Here is a 19255-nt window from a genome sequence, read left to right as displayed (position 1 = left end):
CTCTTGAGGCCTGTTGTTGCCGTGGAGCTCTGAGGTAAGGAAGGTGTGAGCAGAGACTGTATGACACCCCACTCATTTTGGGGGTCTCACTGCCCCAAAAATTCTGGGCGTGCGGGAGGGGACAAGGAGACCAGAGCCAACTGTCCCCTCTCTCGCATGAACATGCCAGATATTGGGCGCATTCCTCTACAGAGACGTTGTTGATGCCTGCAAGCTCTTACAACCCCAGTTAGGTATTTTACATATCAGCTAACCTGTCAGTCGATGACGTCTGAGCAGTGGGACGTGACCAATATGAAGGAGCTGTGAGTTCACGGGGGGGAAAGCGTGCTCACGCAAAAGAGGAAATGCCCACTTACACAGACAGGAACCTTGAAGAAAAAATGTCCATGGCAAACGGCCTGAGTAAACTCTTATTTATCAACAATAAACAAGTGCCAAAATGCCATTTATTGGACAAACCACCCACTTTTTACTGTTATTGTAACAGGAACGATACGGCAGCGACTGAATACCAGTGTACTGACACTGGAAGTTCACACTGACACCATGCACTTACCTGCCAAGTTTGGCCACAAGCTCATTTAGGTCATGTGGAGTGTTGCTGTTCGTTTGGGGTGGGTCTGCATCTGTACAAGTAGGTGTTACGCAACTAGTGATGCAGTGTGTGAGCCAAGAGTCTTGATCAGTCACTTGGAAGACATTTCCACCCTTGGTGTTACGTCATACCAAAGTCCTATCCTACAAATCGGGTTTGAGGCGTTACCGAGGTATCTTTTGGACAACCGGGGATAACCAGTACCACCAAAGTGTCTCACCTTTTAGCCAGGTACGTTTCTATGGCAACAGATCCTTCCCAACTAACTTGCTCCGGGGGTGGGCCAACTCCATTTATCCTGAAGGAAGTGTCTGAGCTGCGAGTTGGAGACAAATTAAATCCGATGCCCTCCCTCTCTCTCGCATAGATTGTGTCATAATAATTCAGAAGCATTTGTTGTGTGTCCCCCCTTTCTGGAAATGTATGGCATCACCAATAGGTGCATAAATACATCACAAGATACTACAGCAGAGAACGCGTGGATACCTTCCGTAATTCAGTTTGGAAATTCTGGAACGGGTTGACCAGTTATTTATTCAATTGACATATACTGGTGGCAGTGGTGGCTGCTGAGGGGAGGACGGCTCATAATAATGGCTTGAATGGAGTCATGGAATGGTATCAAACACGTCAACGATTTGGTTTCCATGTGGCCGATGCCATTCCATCGACCCCTTTCCATCCACTACTATGCGCAGTCCTCCCCCCTCAGCAGCCTCCACTGACTGGCGGGAAAGAATGATTTCTGGGATCTGGTGGATTTGTAAAGATGAATTCTGTATCGGCAGCTTGATGTTAAGAGCTGGTGAGTCAGGTCAGTGGCAATTCGCTCGCCAAGAACAGCGCTGCCATGTTCTTGAGATTAACTCCACTGATGCACAGTAAAACTTGTGTATGACTTAATACAATTATTTAAATAAGATCAGGGGGGAAAAGGTACAAGGATGGCATGGCGATACTAAAATAAAGACGGCACTTCTAAAAGCCTCTCACACACCATATCTACGGACAAAAAACACAACTGCATTTTATTGATGGCAATTTGAATGCAGAGAAAAACCGTGACGAGATCCTGAGGCCCGTTGTCGTGCCATTTATCTGCCGCCATCACCTCATGTTTCAGCATGATAATGTACGGGCCCCCATGTCACACGGTGTACACAATTCCCGGAATCTGAAAATGTCTCTATTCTTCCACGGCCTGCATACTCACCAGATATGTCACTATTGAGCACGTTTGGGATGCTCTGGATCGATGTGTACGACAGCGTGTTCCAGTTCCCGACGATATCCAGCAACTTTGGACAGCATTCCACAGGCCACAACTCTATGCCAAAGGAGACGTCACGCTGCATAAGGCAAATGGCGGTCACACCAGCTACTGACTGGTTTTCTGATCCACACCCCTACTTTAGAAATGGTTTATATTTTTTGAGTAGTATGCCCCTCAGGAGTATTATCACATCTTCAGGATCACGAGATCTGGCTAACTATTTGACTTGGTAAACAATGACCTTCCGCTGCAGTACAATGTTAAAGGCACAATCTGGGACTGGTGTGGTTCCATTTCACCAGCCCCATCCTTTTACAAACAATGAGGCGGTGAGCCACTGCTGTTTGAATCCCGTATTGCCCCTTTTATGGATGCTGCTACAACCACGTAAAGGAACTTTACTAAAAGCATGAGCAGTCATTATTTCCAAAACGTGGTCATTTTATTTACAGTTCAAGTCAGTCACATGCAAAAAAAACACATTATGAATAAAACAGAATTAGCAAAAGAAATGCATTCATTACTTTGTCTTTCCAAAATGGCAATTAAATATACAAAAATAGAGCTTACAAATACTGTACAGCAAATTTCTTTAAAAATATTCTGCTGCAGAATTCTTAATTTTAAAAACAATGTTATATCACAGGGTAGGGTGGGTAGACTCCCCCCCCCCCAATGAGGATGGGGTAGGGATCACCCATCAAGAGAAGAAAGTGTGGGCTGGTGGATAAAGTGGGAGGTTGGGGTAAGATGGTGGGGTAGGTTGACCCATTGAGAGAAGGTGGTGGTGGCTATTGGACATAGTGGGAGGTTGGGATAAAGTGGGGTAGGGGCGAGACAGGGGATGTACTTAAAGGGAGAGAGGGGGGGGGGGTGCACTACAAGAACTATACACTGAATAAATGCACACCATACACAACATTGAGAGTTTTCAGTGAGGCAGTGACGTGTTAGAGGCCCAAGTGGCCAATTACACAGCTTTGACCTTGAGGCCTGGCCCACAAAATGGCTGCCAACAGCTAGGTATACAAAAGATGGTTGACTCAGGCCCTTTACCATTGAATAGAATGTCTACTTAAGGGGATGGCTCTACTGAAGACACCAATGCGATAGCAGCTTGGTCTGGTCTACTTAGTTCATTTGGCTTCCATTGAAACAGAAAAAAAAAACGAGGGAGCAGGATGTCCCACTTCCTCTTCTGTTCATCTTCTGTCTCTGGGTATACTTTCTGAGATAGAAGCACCTTATAGAAAGGCGTCATGATAAGGGGCCCGTTATTACGTAATTTGGTTGCTGTGGTGACAAAGAGCCTCGCTCTCGTCTCAGTAATTCATGATATTGAAGCAAGTACACCATAGTCCTTTAATATTACAGCCCAATGGCCTGGCGTTCTCTGGAACAGTGCTGACGTCCATGGAGATTACAGGAGGGTGAATCATCACTAAATTCATCAACCGTCCAAACTCCCAATGTTTTCCAAATAGATTTGGCCTGGTACCTTGTGCAGTAATAACTAGTAGACGACAGGTGATTATTCACTATGAATATACACATTATTCCTTCCTCTTGCGTAAGGGCCAATAACTGCCTGCTGTTCTGGCACTTGACCGTGGCTACTTTCCAGGACTCGGAGAGAACCTGGAACCATGTTGTCTGGCCCGAGAAGCATGGGGGAAGGATTAGGGAGTTACACAGGAAGAAATGAAGGGGTATTATAGATAAAAGGTTTCTCTTCTGACCTTCAACTCTCCTTTGAAAGAAAACATTACAAAATGGCTGGCATTGTTACAATTCTCGGATGGGCAAATGGCAGTTGTAAGTGCGCAGATGCAGTGTTTTCAATGGAAGAATTATCGGTGCACAATGCACAACCCCTCACAGTAAAAAGTGTTTATGCAGTATGCCTTCCTACCAACACTGCTACTACTCTATGTACAATTACAATGGTAAAATTGGTTGCAGGTGCCATTTCATCGCATGCTTTCACATGATCAGTGTCTCCCAGTCCTATGTCATATCTCCCTCTAAACCGTCAACTTGGAGACAACCACACGTAGTAGAGGATGAAGCTTCAAGCCTGGCCATGTTTCCTGTTGGCTTACAATATAGGAGTCTTGAGGGAATAAGAAAGTGGTGGGGCTTGTTGTCAAAAGGTAACTTTGGACCAGTCAAACGTGGGAGTTTTGAGATGGATATCCGAGTTGAAGTCTCTTCGTACAAAGAAGGTGTTATATACTTCATAATTGAAATTGTCATCCTCCTCAAATACAATAGATATTATTGGGTGGGGCGGGAGAGCCATTGTTTCTGATATTGGCAACAAATGTTCTACTATTCATTTGACCAGCTAGCTACAGTAGGCTAACGTTCCTCTCGGTTGTTGTTCGAAAGTGAAGCCAATGGACACAGTCAATTTCGTTGGGTGGTTCAGCACTGGAAAAGCCGGGTTCCTTCAAAGTTACAAACACTTAAGGAGGGAAGAACGAACCTGTTAGGAGAGACCAGGCTGCCTTCTAAATAAAGTTGTATTGAACGGCATTATTATGACCCATCACCTAGATCTAGTCTGTGACCTTTGACACAATCTGACCCCTGACCTATGGGACACTATCCCCCTCTGTTCCAAACTATCACACAGCACTTTTACTACAGTGATCCCACAAAAGGTGGTGGAACAAAGCACAAGGGTAGAGGGGTTGGTGTGCGTGTGTGTGTGTGTGTGTAGCGGTGAACAAAACACCAGTGTGGAGAGAGCGATTGGGGAAAGCGCTAGAATGAGCCTGCTAAAACACTGCTATTCTCTACGACTGCTGACCAGGGCCTATACCAGCTCAATGACATCTAGTGGGAACGTACGTATGTGTGTTGACCGATATGCGGAGTGCTGCCAGGATTTGAACTAGATGCTTAGCCTACATCCCTCATAGACCTAATTAGATCTATGCTAAGCTAAAGCTAAATAGCATTTAGTAATTACCAAATCACAGAAGCAGCTTTGAATCGTTGACTGAATTGAGAATGAAGTGAATCCCCGGGTGCTCCTGTTACGACATCAGTAAGGGCTCGCAAACAAGAGACGGGGTTTGTTGCTTAGTTTGCATAGTGTCACAGCTTGATACATTTCACCAAGCCGTTCACGTTCCAAGGCCGTGCCGTGTAGCCCTGTAGCGTTCACTACCATCATTCTGTGTCAAAAGTTGGAAATGCAATGAACTGAGCAAACTTGTCTGGTTTTATACGTTTAATGTATAGCAGTCAAAATGCAACAATGCCTTAGTGCAGGGTTTCTTAAACTATGGGTCGGGACCCAAAGTGGGCTCTGGGCATGTGAGAATATAATCATACCCTATTTCTTCTTCATTTGGGTTGTTGGAGGACCATTTGAGTCAGGGGAGGATGATCCATTTCTAATTTGGGGCTCAAACTGGAAAAGTTTAAGAACCCCTTGCCTCAGTGGACCAGTATTTGTTCTAGGTTTCATAAAGATTAGCCTATAGAATATATGATTCTCGACATGATCACGTCGGAGACCATATGGAATATAATTAATCTCGTCATTATATGAAGTACTCTGGTTCACTATTTAGTGTGTAGATTGGGATAGTTGTTTTAGACTAACATCAGGCTAAACCTCATTCAAACTCAAACCAGAGGACAGCAAGAGAGGGATGTATTTTTAAACATAGAAAACCAAAAGAGGAGTCTTCCAACTATGTGTTTTCATAGCGCTCCGTTGCCACAAGCTGAATGAGTAATGCTTTGGGAGCGCTGTGGGCTGGGGGGGGTTCTTATGTAACAAGAACATAGGCATATGATTGGATGTTAGCTCTAGGGGTGCCATGGGCTCGGGGTGTTGGGTTACTCTTACTTCCCTGGTCTCTCGTCCACAGGAAGTGACTGAGGCCAGGACCCCTCCACAGTTGGGAGTGTGTATCTGGGTAATTCTACTATTTTAATTTGAGTCGACCCTTATAAAAACCTTGGAGTGAAAAATCTTTCAATGAAAATACGACCTCTGCGTTGTTGCGTTTTAACAATTAGTTCACAAACAGAATAGTAACTTTTTTTCTGTAATGACAGATGCAGACTGTGAAAGTGGCCACAGAAAACCCTTGTGGTAAAAAAAGTCTGTGTCCCAAATAGTGCACTTTTTAGAGAATAGGGTACCATTTGGGAACGCAGACGCTGAGGTGTGCAGTGAGTAAGAAACTGTACAACCTTCATATGCAAGAGGAGACAGAGTCGGATGCACCGGTGAATCACATCCTAGTCACAACCCCACATTCGAACCCATTGCTCTCTTAATTCACATTAAGTTGTTTAAACACCAAGTACTGAGGTTGGGGTGACCCTCCCTTCATAAACACACCTCCAATATCCTTTTTTGCTGCATGTGTGAGTGAGGATCAGGCCACAGAATTCTGCAGTTCCTTGAGCATCCCAAAGTCAATTCATTTGGAGTCTACTGTCCCTTTAAGATAGTATTGCGCCCCCCCCCCAAAAAAAAGAAATCTTCACTCAACTATAAAATTAACTCATGTGGCTCTGTATGTACACACAAAAAAAGTTAATCGTAATAATAAAATAACCTTGTTGCTACTACAACCTCCTCACAAGCAATTTAAGTTTGAGTAAAATGTTTAAAGTGCTTGTAGAAAAAGAAAAAAAAAAAGTTTAGTTGTTAAAAAGAAAACGAAATGATGAAGCCATTTTCATATCAACGTGTGGTAGTTGTTGGTTTTTATGTCTCTTATTCGTCACGCGCTGGTGTCCCCAGAAAAGTGCTTTGGTTGTGAAACAGTCAGAATAGTGACCACGGCTGTGTCCACAAGAAGAAATGTAATTGTCAATAAAAATAACCGTAATTATATATATATATAAAAAATAATTATGTGAATCCACCAAGGCAGAGATGAGAGGAGGAGAGGCAGCAGACTCACTTCTTCGTCGCCGCGAGTCCCTGTCCGCATCCTAACACTGTTGTGTTCCTCCATTGTCCGTCCTGTCTTTTAATCATATATAACGCCTCGATCGCACCTACAGAGTCATTGCGCAAAATGGTGCACAGCATCATCTGGATATGTGTGCAACAAATTTCAGCATTCCCCTTCTGCTACCATTTCTGTCAAGCCGCCTACGCATACAATTTGATGCAGCATCGAACGTATGCCAGGTAAACACAGCGTTCCATTGGAAATTAATGTACTTCTGGTGTACCAAAAATGCAATGATGCTGTCGGTGTGATCGAGGCATAAGTGTACCTGTACGTATGTGTGTGTGTAGTCGTGTGTGTGTGTGTGTGTGTGTGAGCACTGCGGGTTTGCGCTACACCAGATTTTCCACGCCTGGCAGGTGCTGCTGTATGGGCACGGTGACGTCGATGGTGACGCCCGCCTGTTGGGCGAGCTGCAGAACAGGCATGTTGCACAGCGGGCACACCTTCCTCACCTCCAGCCACTTAATGAGGCACCTGCCAGAGAGAGACAGGGGTGGGCGGAGGAGGGAGGAAGTAAGGACAGGGAGAGAGAGGATGGGAGGGTGAGAGAGAAACAAGATGGTTCATCTTTAGGGTCATATAGCAGACGCTCTTATCCAGAGCGAATTACAGGAGCAATTATGGCTAAGTGCCTTGCTCAAGGGGCACATCGTCAGATTTTTCACCTCGTCGGCTCAGGGAGTCAAACCAGCAACCTTTTAGTTACTAAGCCAACTCCCTTAACCCCTAGGCTTTAATCATCACTTGCAAATGTGGGTGACACCAACATCGACTAGACGCGTGTGTTTCTAGTGTTGTCTATCTAAACACTAGCCCTCTCAGTTCAGGTCTGACTGCTGCATCCAGCTGATCTATTGCTGACTGCTCACAAAGAGCTAGCACTAGAAGACCAGGGGGCTTATTCCACAGGGCAGACTGTTCCGCATAGCAGCTAGAAATAGCTCAGTCATTCTCCAATGTGTGTGTTCCCCACATGTTCAGCCCTACTGAATAAGGATGCTCTGTGCTATGCATTGTTAACTGAACAGAGAGTGAGACAGTACAGTAGGTTGATGGGGCCTAGACTAGGGGCGCGTCCCAAATGGCACGGTATACTGTGCACTAAATAGGGAACAGGGTGCAAAAACGTCTGCACTAAATAGGGAATAGAGTGCCATTTGGGACGCTAAACGAGAGCTTTTGCCCATCACTCAGTCAGAAGTGGCAGTGTGGCGTGTTCGTCTCTACTGAATTATTTACAGTGGGGCTGGCAGTTCTATTTTGGTACACTCTGGTCCCACAGGGGTGGGAAGGGATTCACACATAGGAGTGAAGGGGGAGAGGGACTGTGCCACTGTGCTTCCTTCTCACGGTCCACTACTAGAGGGTTGCATATGGGGGGGACAGAGGGAAGCGGGGGTAGTTCATAAATCTTCTGCTCTCTAGCACCATCTAGTTCTCTGCACTGTCCCAGAGGGCCACACACAATCAGTGTGTTGACATGCAAGTCAGTGTGTTGTGATTGAGTGGGCCCCGCCCCTGCTCCTGACATGTGATAAAAACTCGGCCAAGACTCGACGTAAAACAGCCCAATTTAAATTGTCATGCCGGGGTGGGGTGGGGGGGGGTAGAGGAGTAATTTGGCCCCAGGTTGCTCTCGGTTGGTCGTTTCCTTTCCCTTTAATCGCTCTCTTCATTGCATTCACCCCCCCCCCTCTACTTTCACAGATTTCTTCAGTCTCACTCTCTGTTATCGTGTGTCGGGTTACTCTACTTGGAGGGGTGGGTACTGTAGATAACGGTGAAGAAATGGTAGTAAGGGGACCATCACTTTTGCAGCCGAATCATAACATGTTTGACTTGGTGTGAGGAGGGGTCCGGTCCACATTGCCCCTCAACAGAAGTTACTGTTATTGTGCAGCTGGAGGGCTGAGTCTGGAAGACAGCCTAGGATTAGCTGGGCCAGGCCCCATCCACAGGCTCTGTGTACAATGTGTGGGCATCAGCCAGTCCTCTGGCGCACTTACTTCCTGTGAAAGGCGTGTTTGCACGGGCAAATCCCCAGCTCGTCTTTCTGTTTGAACTCCTCCAAGCACACTGCACATATCTGTTGACACAGACAGAGAGAGAAGGGCAGGGGCAGGGGGGGGGACAGGGTTAGCAAGGCAGCAAAACAACCACAGCTACTGTAGTTTATTGAGAGATTTAGAGGGAAAGAGAGACTAAGACGGAGAGGGAAAAGCAGGGCGGAAAAACAGAACGTAAACAGCCAACCACTGCTGCTGTCCTGTAGAAAAGGGATGCAACCAAAATGGCACCTTATTCCCTTTATAGTGTACTACCTACACATAGCGCACTGCTTTTGGCCAAAGCCCTATGTTGGGAATATGGTGCCATTTGGGATGCAGGCAAGGCCTCGTTATCCTTGTCGAGGACATTTGTCGTTCAGTAGTACAAATATACAAACGGAAAAACACACCGAGGTTGTACATTTACATTACATTTAAGTCATTTAGCAGACGCTCTTATCCAGAGCGACTTACAAATTAGCTCGTCTTTCAGCTTTACAAAAAGACTACATGAACAGAGACTGAGGAAGTGTGTATGTTGTGCTTTAGCGACATTCCTTCGCACACAGAATTCGTTTGAGTTGGGCCTCTTATTTCATAGCGAGTTGGGCTGTTCCCCTCTCGCTCACTCAAACAGTACAGCAGACCCGCAAGTTGAGTTGGTTCGAACACAGAGGTCAACTGCTGTACTCCGGTCGTTGGTGCCACCACGGTCGGCTCGACTGAGCAACTAAAAACAAGCATGCTCTGTGGGTAAATAATCACTCATGGGTTGGACTCGAGATAGAAAATCAAACATGGACTCAAAACTGACCTCCAAAAAAAACGACCGAAATAGACTTGACCCACTGAGGGGGAAGTGTTCATGGGCCTATTTTAAGACTTGTTTTTTAAATTTATTTTTAGTTAAAACACTTGACAACGACACCATTTCCCAAATCTACAAAGACTTCACATATGACAGATAGAGGAAGCACACCCAGTCGTTTCCTGGAATGTAGCTTCGAGATAGCATAACGGTACATACATTTACATTTACATTTAAGTCATTTAGCAGACGCTCTTATCCAGAGCGACTTACAAATTGGATACAGAACCCGCTAACGCATCAAGGATGACAGATGTCAGTAGCTCAAACTAAAACATGTCTGGACATAGCCAGAGGAGGGAGCGTCAACACGCCTTGATATAGCATTTGTACACTGCTGGGCCGATATTGATTAATCGTCTCAGAGTGCTGATCTAGGATCAGTTAGTTTGGCCTTTTAAATCATAATGAATAAGACTACATGGACATGGGGACCTGATCCTAGATCAGCACTCCTACTAGATGCTTTATGAGTTATGGGCCCTGAAGCGCAGAGAAATGTCGACGATATAAGCAATCACCTCGATATACCACTTCTCCTGCCAGACCTAGAAAGAGTGGTGACACACCTCGAGATAAGACTCCTCAGGCAGGAGAAAGAAGCCTCTCTCTCAAACAGTAGCATGCTTTAATTCAACTGTGATGTTGTAGAGGGAGCATTCTGGAGAGTGGAAACAGAAAAGGCCTCTGTACCTGGAGGGTTGTAGAAATTAAACTTAACACACACACACACACACACACACACACACACACACACACACACACACACACACACACACACACACACACACACACACACACACACACACACACACACACACACACACACACACACACACACACACACACACACACACACACAGAGAGAGGAGCATGATGGATTCATCATAGCCGTCTGACTAAATCCAGAAATTACACACTGTACACGCCACTGAGACGCACGCACATCTACTAATAGCCAGCATCATACACATACACACACACACACACCAACCAGACGAACGATGATGTTGATTGCGCCCTCAAAGTTATACAAGCCATTAAAAACCAGTTGAAACTAAATCCGGCAGGGGTCTCCTCAGCCCAAACCAGTCTGACCCAGCTGGGTGAGGGTGCCAGCCCAGGCAGCTCGGCAAATAAACTAGCTTTACTGGTCTTAGTTAGGCCTATAGCCTAGTTTGGCCAAGCTGAAGCCAATACTAGCTGTGTAGTAAGACAAGAGAACACCACTCATGGAGCGAGAGGGACACTTGACTGGGTATTTAAAGTCACTTTTTGTGGCGGGCTGGATTCAATCAATCCTGCTTTAGAAATATTGATGCAGGGATCGTTGTTTACAAAAACTACTGTATGCGCAGTGCGCGTACACAGGCCTTATTCGGAAAACCTGTAAGCATTCAGGAGAAATTAGGCTAAGCATCAGTCTCATGGCACCCTATATAGTGCACTACATTTGACTAGAGCCTCGTGGACCCTGGTCAAAAGTAGTGCACTGAGGAGGGAATAGGGTGCCATTTGGGACGCAGACTGTTTGTACAGCAGTGCATGCTCGATTGAACAGTGTGCTGAGAGGCAGTGGTTGGTGTGTGTGTGTGTGTGTGTGTGTGTGTGTGTGTGTGTGTGTGTGTGTGTGTGTGTGTGTGTGTGTGTGTGTGTGTGTGTGTGTGTGTGTGTGTGTGTGTGTGTGTGTGTGTGTGTGTGTGTGTGTGTGTGTGTGTGTGTGTGTTGACAATGACTGGGAGCTAGAGAGGCTGAGGTAGTGCGTTTATGGCTGCCTGATGAAGCACTAGTCCTACTGTCACAATTGTTTTCTGTGTGGGCGGCGAGAAGAAGAGTGTGGCTTGTGTGTGTGTCGCGTTCTGTAATGAAGCATTTAACCCACTGTCACAATAGGACTGTGTGGACTGGGAGATCGGAGTGTGTGTGTGTCTGTGGACACAATGGAGAAGGTACAAGACAACGCTGCTGACAGAGGCAGGATGGAGACCGGCAGACTGGATAGAGCTCATCTACTCACTAGCTTGCCAGTGCTGCTGTACACACACTCTATTCACTAACCTATCGGCACTATTGTGTGTGTATACATTACTGCCAGTGGTGGTTCCACAACGTTCATGGTGAATCATCCTTGTAACTCCAGCTCTAACCAGACAAGGTTAGAGCTGGTTGTAATGTTGTAGCCCAGACATTGAAATCGGAACATTACCACTGCATCATTAAGTGCGTCACGATATCCAAGGGTACTTTCAATCCATATCAGTACAATGCATGACATCTTGTCTTGGGACAACGGCCCAGGAGGCTCACTACACAGTGACGCAAATTACTAGGTCAAATTCAAGGATGCGTGTAACATTCCCTCAATACAGAAGAACTGCTAGTGCTGTTAGAGTTGGATAGAGGGCACATCTTTGCAAATAGAGTTTTATAGAGGACACGCTTGCCACAAATCCTATGTGTCCATCGTTTTACCTGCGGCCATTTGGCTACAGTATTACGTCGTGGCAGGACCTACTTTGGAGTGCTACACTTCAAGGACAAAAGGCATACTTCTCCCCCCTTTAAAAAAATACTGAATTAACACTTTTAGTTTAACTTAATATAATAAATCAATTTAGCCTCAAATAAATAATCAAACATGTTCAATTTGGTTTAAATAATGCAAAAACAGTGTTGGAGAAGAAAGTAAAAATGCAGTATGTGCCATGTAAAAAAGCTCATGTTTAAGTTCCTTGCTCAGAACATGAGAACATATGAAAGCTGGTGGTTCCTTTTAACATGAGTCTTCAATATTATTATTATTATATTATATTATTAATATTCCCAGGTAAGACGTTTTAGGTTATAGTTAATATAGTAATTATAGGACTATTTCTCTCTCTACCATTTGTATTTCATATCCCTCTGACTATTGGATGTTCTTATAAGCACTTCTGTATTGCCAGTGTAACAGTATAGCTTCCGTCCCTCTCCTCGCTCCTACCTGGCCCCAAACAGGAACACATCGACAACAGCCACCCTCGAAGCATCGTTACCCATCGCTCCACAAAAGCCGTGGCCCTTGCAGTACAAGGGGAACAACTACTTCAAGGTCTCAGAGCGAGTGACGTCACCGATTGAAACGCCATTAGCACGCACCCCGCTAACTAATCTCAGGAGTTGACAGGCTTGAAGACATAAACAGCTCAATGCTTGAAGCACATCGAAGAGCTGCTGGCAAATGCACAAAAGTGTTGTTTGAATGAATGCTTACAAGCCTGCAGCTGCCCACCACCGCTCAGTCAGACTGCTCTATCAAATCATATACTTAATTATAACATAACACACAGAAATACGAGCGTTAGATCATTAAACATGGTCAAATCCGGAAACTATCATTTTGAAAACAAGACGTTTATTCTTTCAGTGAAATACGGAACCGTTCCATATTTTATCTAACGGGTGGCATCCATAAGTCTAAATATTCCTGTTACTTTGCACAACCTTCAGTGTTATGTCATAATTACGTAAAATTCTGGCAAATTAGTTCGCAACGAGCCAGGCAGCCCAAACTGTTGCATATACCCTGACTCTGCGTGCAATGAACGCAAGATAAGTGGCACAATTTCCGTAGTTTAATATCGCCTGCTAACCTGGATTTCGTTTAATAAAATATACTTCTGTGTATTGATTTTAAGAAAGGCATTGATGTTTATGGTTAGGTACATTCATGTAACGATTGTGCTTTTTCTCGCAAATGTGCTTTCGTTAAATCATCCCCCGTTTGGCGAAGTTGGCTGTCTGTGTTAGGAATAAATAGTCTTCACACAGTTCGCAACGAGCCAGGTGGCCCAAACTGCTGCATATACCTAGACTCTGTTGCACAGAACGCAAGAGAAGTGACAATTCACCTAGTTAAAATAAATTCATGTTAGCAGGCAATTTTAACTAAATATGCATGTTTTAAAATATGTACTTGTGTATTGATTTTAAGAAAGGCGTTGATGTTTATGGTTAGGTACACATTGGTGCAACAAAAGTGCTTTTTTCGCGAATGCGCTTGTTAAATCACCCGTTTGGCGAAGTAGGCTATGATTCATTGATAAATTAACAGACATCGCATCAATTATATGCAGCGCAGGACAAGCTAGATAAATTAGTAATATCATCAACCATGTGTAGTTAACTAGTGATTATGTTAAGATTGATTGTTTTTTATAAGATACGTTTAATGCTAGCTAGCACCTTACCTTGGCTCCTTGCTGCATTCGCATAACAGGTAGTCAGCCTGCCACGCAGTCTCCACACAGAGTGCAATGTAATCCGCCATGATCGGTGTCCCAAAATGCAGATTACCGATTATTATGAAAACTTGAAAATCGGCCCTAATTAAATCGGCCATTCCGATTAATCGGTCGACCTCTATATTGGACATAGGGACACTGGAGATAGCGGCAATCACATGACTATTTATGAGACTCCTGATCTCTCGCTCTCTTTATCGGTCGCCGTGGGGGGAAAAATCCCGACCACTCCAAACACCGGAAAACATTTTTATGAGAAAAAATGGTCACTCCACTCAAGGAGAGAAGGGGGGCGAGATTGAGGGGGAAAGGGAGAAAGAGCACTCACGATAGACTCGGCATCCACGATGTCAAACTATCTGATGCTATGTAACTGCTATGTTAAAATAAACTCCATCGCATCGTAAACAAGTTGTCGATTTTGATACAACATGTAGAGCAGTTCTACAGTAATAATAAGTACTAGGCTATTTCGTGTCTCTTTTACTTCTGCTTCCAGCTCAGCCCATATCGATAAAGCATCACAGTAGGAGTGCTGATTTAGTATCAGATTTGCCTTTTAGATCATTAATGAATACAAATATATGGACAGAGGGAACCTGATCGGTTAACTGAACTGAAATATTGCTTAAATGGTCAGCTGCTCGACTAAGTTCTGGGTCCATACATGTTAAGAGAAGGGATCAAGAAATGCTAGAACGAGGAAAAACACCTTCTCTCTTTGTAAATTATGGTCGAAAGCCCCCCCCCCCCAATTCCGAAATTCAAAAGATCAACACCTGCAAAAACATGATTTTTTTTCTCCAAATAACCTGCTGCTCGTTATCCTACGCATCCCGTTCAGTCCCGACAGACTCTACAGTACCAGTTGTGTTTACGTAGATCTGTCCAAGAGAGATTAGATTGGACCTGATCCTAGCTCAGCACGCTTTATGAATACTGGCCCTGACATCTGGCCACCCATTGCTCATCTCGGTCCACATCCCAGCTTAAATAAGCACTTGCCTTGTTGCTCTCGTAAAACTGAGCAACAACCCGCGACACAGACTACTGTCCACAAAGCTAGCATTTAAAACAAAGCCAGATGGCCTGTGTGTGATTGAAAAGCAACCGCTCTGCTCAAAATACCAACAGCCTCATGAAAATTAACGACAGCAAATTCATTTATTCAGTCTGGCTCTACTATCACCGTTCCACCTAAAGGTTGCATGGCTTGTGTTTTGTCTGAAGTTTCCCCTAGGTACAGATCTAGTTTCCCCTCCCCAATCCTATACTTAACCATTAGTCGAGAAAATGATCAGCAAAAAACGTCTCTCTTGCACTGGTTCAGGCTAGTTTGTGAGATACAATTCCTATTAAACCAAACAATCAAGCTCTCCTTGTACCGTTCTGCGTAGTTCTAATCCCACGTAGCCACTTAAGAAACCCTGTAAAAACCCTCTGGCTTAATGAGCAGTTTGTTAAGTGGATATTGTACGTGAGGTGCATGTGTGTATATCAGAATGTGTACTGGTCAGTGTGTGCGTCCCGAGGCAGGCTAACTACGGGTTAGGGTAAGCAGCTCTACCTTGGGCAGGATATGGGGTCACGAGAGACCCAGGCTGAGGCGAGTGGGGGTTTTCCATTCTGAGTACAACTGCACTGAGTTAGAGGAGAGATGGGCTGCATCTCATTCCTGACAAGTTGCCCTCCTCCCCTCTACAACTGCAATGAACTGAACTAGAAGTGAGGGGCTGTGTTTCATTCCAGATGACCAGTTGCCTCCTCTCTATCCTGAAGAGAGAGCAGCATGGCAAGGAAACTAGGCAAAAGTGAAGGGTTAACCAAGGGTCGATTTGAACTGTTGAAGCGGAGATATTTCTGGAATGAAACAACCGGGGACAAAGCTTTTGAGTTGATGGAGACAATGTGGGGACAGTGAGGGGGAGCAATGGGGACCTGAATGGGGACAGTGGATCACCCCCAGGGGCCCATTCAAAACTACTGTTGAGGGCCACAGTCCCCTGGTCACCACAAATATCCATTACGAAGCTCATAAAAAGCAGTGTTAGCAGTTAATTCAAGCTCCTGATATTATCAGTAGTGCTGTGAACATAGACCTCGTCTGTGTCCCCATAGGGCTCTGAACAAAAGTCGTGCACTATGTAGGAAATAGGGTGCCATTTGTTACGCAAAGCCAGAGTTAAGCTTTTCTTATCAAAACGATAACGGCTGATTAATTCAAAAAGTAGGCCTCTGTTTGCTATGGGAAGGATCGCATGTGAAAATACTGCATGACAAACAGAGCTGAGAGCTTATTGAAGCGAAAGTCAAAGCCAAAGCTGGCTAATGTCAACACTCATCAGCCACATACAATAGTCCTACATTTTGATTAGCCTTTGTCACAAGGTTTAGGCATAAAATGTTCCTTTAATGTTCTTTGAATGTTAGAGACTGGCTTCTAATGTTCAATGTTCTTTGAATGGTACATTGCTGCTGCTGTACAGTGCAGCGTCACAGCAACACTATCTGACAGGGTGTTATGCCCATTGGCTGAGTACTATCAAGGACACTGTAATACTGAACTGCCACAATATTGAGCTGCTGCGCTTCCTCACACAATATAACCCCCCGTCCATCGTAAACAGCCAAGGACACGACGTGATGTACCGTTGTGTGTGTAGACCTATGTGTATTTACAAGGGTTATGTTCAGCTGGATAAAATGAACGTATTATTCACAGCTGTTGTAGCCATGCTCTGTGTCAAATGGAGGTTAGATGTATACAGCTGCAAGAGGCGCAATCTATACACTTTTTCCAAAACATTTTCATTTCAACAAAATGGGTCATTCCCCCGGCCAGCGTTGGTGAGTGTTATTGTTTCTCAGCAATACATAACAATTTGGCTGTCCAAGAATTACACACACACACACACACACTCTCCCACTTTTAATGACATTGAATGACTCAATAATGGCTACATAACTAGAGCTCTGCACGGTGGGAAATTCCTGCCCTGCCGGTGAGCCGGTTGGTTAGCGATGTAGCGCTTTCGCTCCTTAAACGCGGATGCCAGCGCTAGTCTTTTCATTAGCATGCATGTGCTAAAGGGAGTAGCGGGGGCTAGCGAGAGGCTAGTAGGGCCAGGGCTGAGGCTATGAAATGGGATCGGCGGAAAAGGGGCGAACGCTGCTCGCTGTACAGCTGGGCTAACCACATTGTCCGACGCAACAGATGGACTGTAACAAGCTCCAGAGACAGACATGCATAATGAGAGAGGACAGGATGCACGCACGCACACACACACACACACACACACACACACACACACACACACACACACACACACACACACACACACACACACACACACACACACACACACACACACACACACACACACACACACACACACACACACACACACACACACACACACACACACACACCTCTTCTGACACGGATACCCTAAACATGAGACACAACGACAGTCTACCGACTGTCTCGACATGTCCACTTTGCATAACTGGGTTCCCTCGCTATTTAAACAAAATGTTATTTCATGTATTTTGGGGGATTTAAACAGGTTAGTCTAGTTGAGATACAAATCTATTTTTTCAAGAGAAACCTAAGGGAGGTTGTGGCTATTGAACAACCAGTTCGCTTCAGGCGACATTGATAAATCTGCTTCATCAATATCACACGTTTCTAAATAAATAATTAGCCTAAATGTATGTCATGGAACCCATATTCAGTAACACCGCAGTAAACAACAAACCAATCAATGTGAATACCAGACCAACGGCGACTTTAGAGTTTATCAAGCGCAGCCGGTTCAGACAGGAAACCAGAGTATATGCATCAGCTGACGTCGCACCAATCATATTCCACAAACACTTCCTACCGTAATATGGTGGTATATTTAAGCTGATCAGTTTTACTCACATTCTCTACTGCTGTTGGCTACTCGATCGTTTGCGGTTGCATTTTTGTTGTTCACTGCCTGTAATGATTAGGATCTTAAAGGTGCACTATGCAAAAATCGCTCCGCCATATCCTGGTTGCAAAAATTCAAAGAGTTTGCCTAATTTCAGTTTGTGTGACAAAACAAGCAAGTATAGTGTAGAGAATCATTGTACCATCTGAATCACTGTGAAATAGATTTCCCATAACCAAAAACATTTATTGTCAGCTGTTTGAAGCTGGTGTACAAAACCAAAAGTAAAAGACGCAAAAACGAAACTTAAGAACAGGAAGCATAGAAATAGCTCACATAGAACATATCTACGGCTTCTTAGATTTGCTTTCAATGAGTGACAGATCTATAACTCCTATTTCCATGTGAATTCGGTCGGGGTCGCCCAAAAAGTGACATATTACAGCTTTAACATGATGCACTCTCTGGCAGTGAGATGGGCTCTGCTCCTTCGAGGGAACACCAACCCTAACATATTGCAATCTTTTTCTAAATAATGGTTACACAAATACATGGCGTTTCCTGTCTGAAATGTTGCGTTTGAGAGAACTAAAGTTCAGTACAACAAACAAACACAGTTACTGATAGGTTACATTAGGGAAGTACATCAGCTAAGCATGTCAGTTGTATTACAGAATGTCACTGTCCTGTCCAATGAAAGTTTCAACACTTGGTGCAATGCTCAACAACATCAACTCAAAGTATGTGTAACCATGAGATACAGTATCAAGACAATTGAACAAGAAAAAAATGTAAGCGCTTACCTCATGCAAATTTAGCTCTTTGACCTTTTCCTTCTGTATAACCTGAGGGGAAATTAAAAAATTTAAAAAGGCATACAATTCGAACTGGCAACATAAACACACTTTTTCTCAACGAAAACATCCAGAAGTGAATCCAATCCAATTATTTATTTTTTTGTATTAGAAAAATGGTGACAAGAAGTTATGGTCCTGTGTGGCTCAGGCCCAAGCCCTCACCGCTCCAAGGGATTAAAGGCGCGTCAACAAAATCCTGACTTTTTCGTGGTAGGTTAGGAGAATTTACGTGGCATGTTAGGAAAAGGGTACGGATTAGCTAGTCACAACAGCCCTGCTGACCAGGCCTGGCTGGCTAAAACCGGCCATACATTTAAAAAAGGGAGAGTCCCCCACTTCCACTGAGAGTAGCCCAAAATAAACCACCATCCGACTTTGTTGCCTTCTACAGCATGTATATTAAGGGTGTATATT

General features: G+C 44.5%; 1 protein-coding gene across 5 annotated transcripts in view; it reads right to left on the bottom strand.

The window, feature by feature from the left end:
* Positions 1–2294: 2294 nt before the first annotated feature.
* Positions 2295–19255, bottom strand: part of LOC124001494 (RING finger protein 24-like) — a 58103-nt gene continuing 41142 nt past the window's right edge. For 4 of the 5 annotated variants that reach the window (XM_046308309.1, XM_046308308.1, XM_046308312.1 and 1 more), the window contains 3 exons: positions 18788–18829; positions 8875–8954; positions 2295–7342 (listed from right to left, as the gene is read on the bottom strand). In XM_046308309.1, the coding sequence (XP_046164265.1) occupies positions 7198–7342; positions 8875–8954; positions 18788–18829 (267 nt within the window). In that variant the 3' untranslated portion in view covers positions 2295–7197. Of the gene's footprint in view, positions 7343–8874; positions 8955–18787; positions 18830–19255 lie in introns of those variants that run through there. The other variant, XM_046308311.1, reaches the window with a different exon arrangement.

Source organism: Oncorhynchus gorbuscha, linkage group LG17 (assembly GCF_021184085.1).
Source record: "Oncorhynchus gorbuscha isolate QuinsamMale2020 ecotype Even-year linkage group LG17, OgorEven_v1.0, whole genome shotgun sequence".
Taxonomy (NCBI): Eukaryota; Metazoa; Chordata; class Actinopteri; order Salmoniformes; family Salmonidae; genus Oncorhynchus; species Oncorhynchus gorbuscha.
The sequence above is the reverse complement of the archived record's forward strand: the minus strand, read 5'-3'. Positions and strand labels throughout refer to the sequence as shown.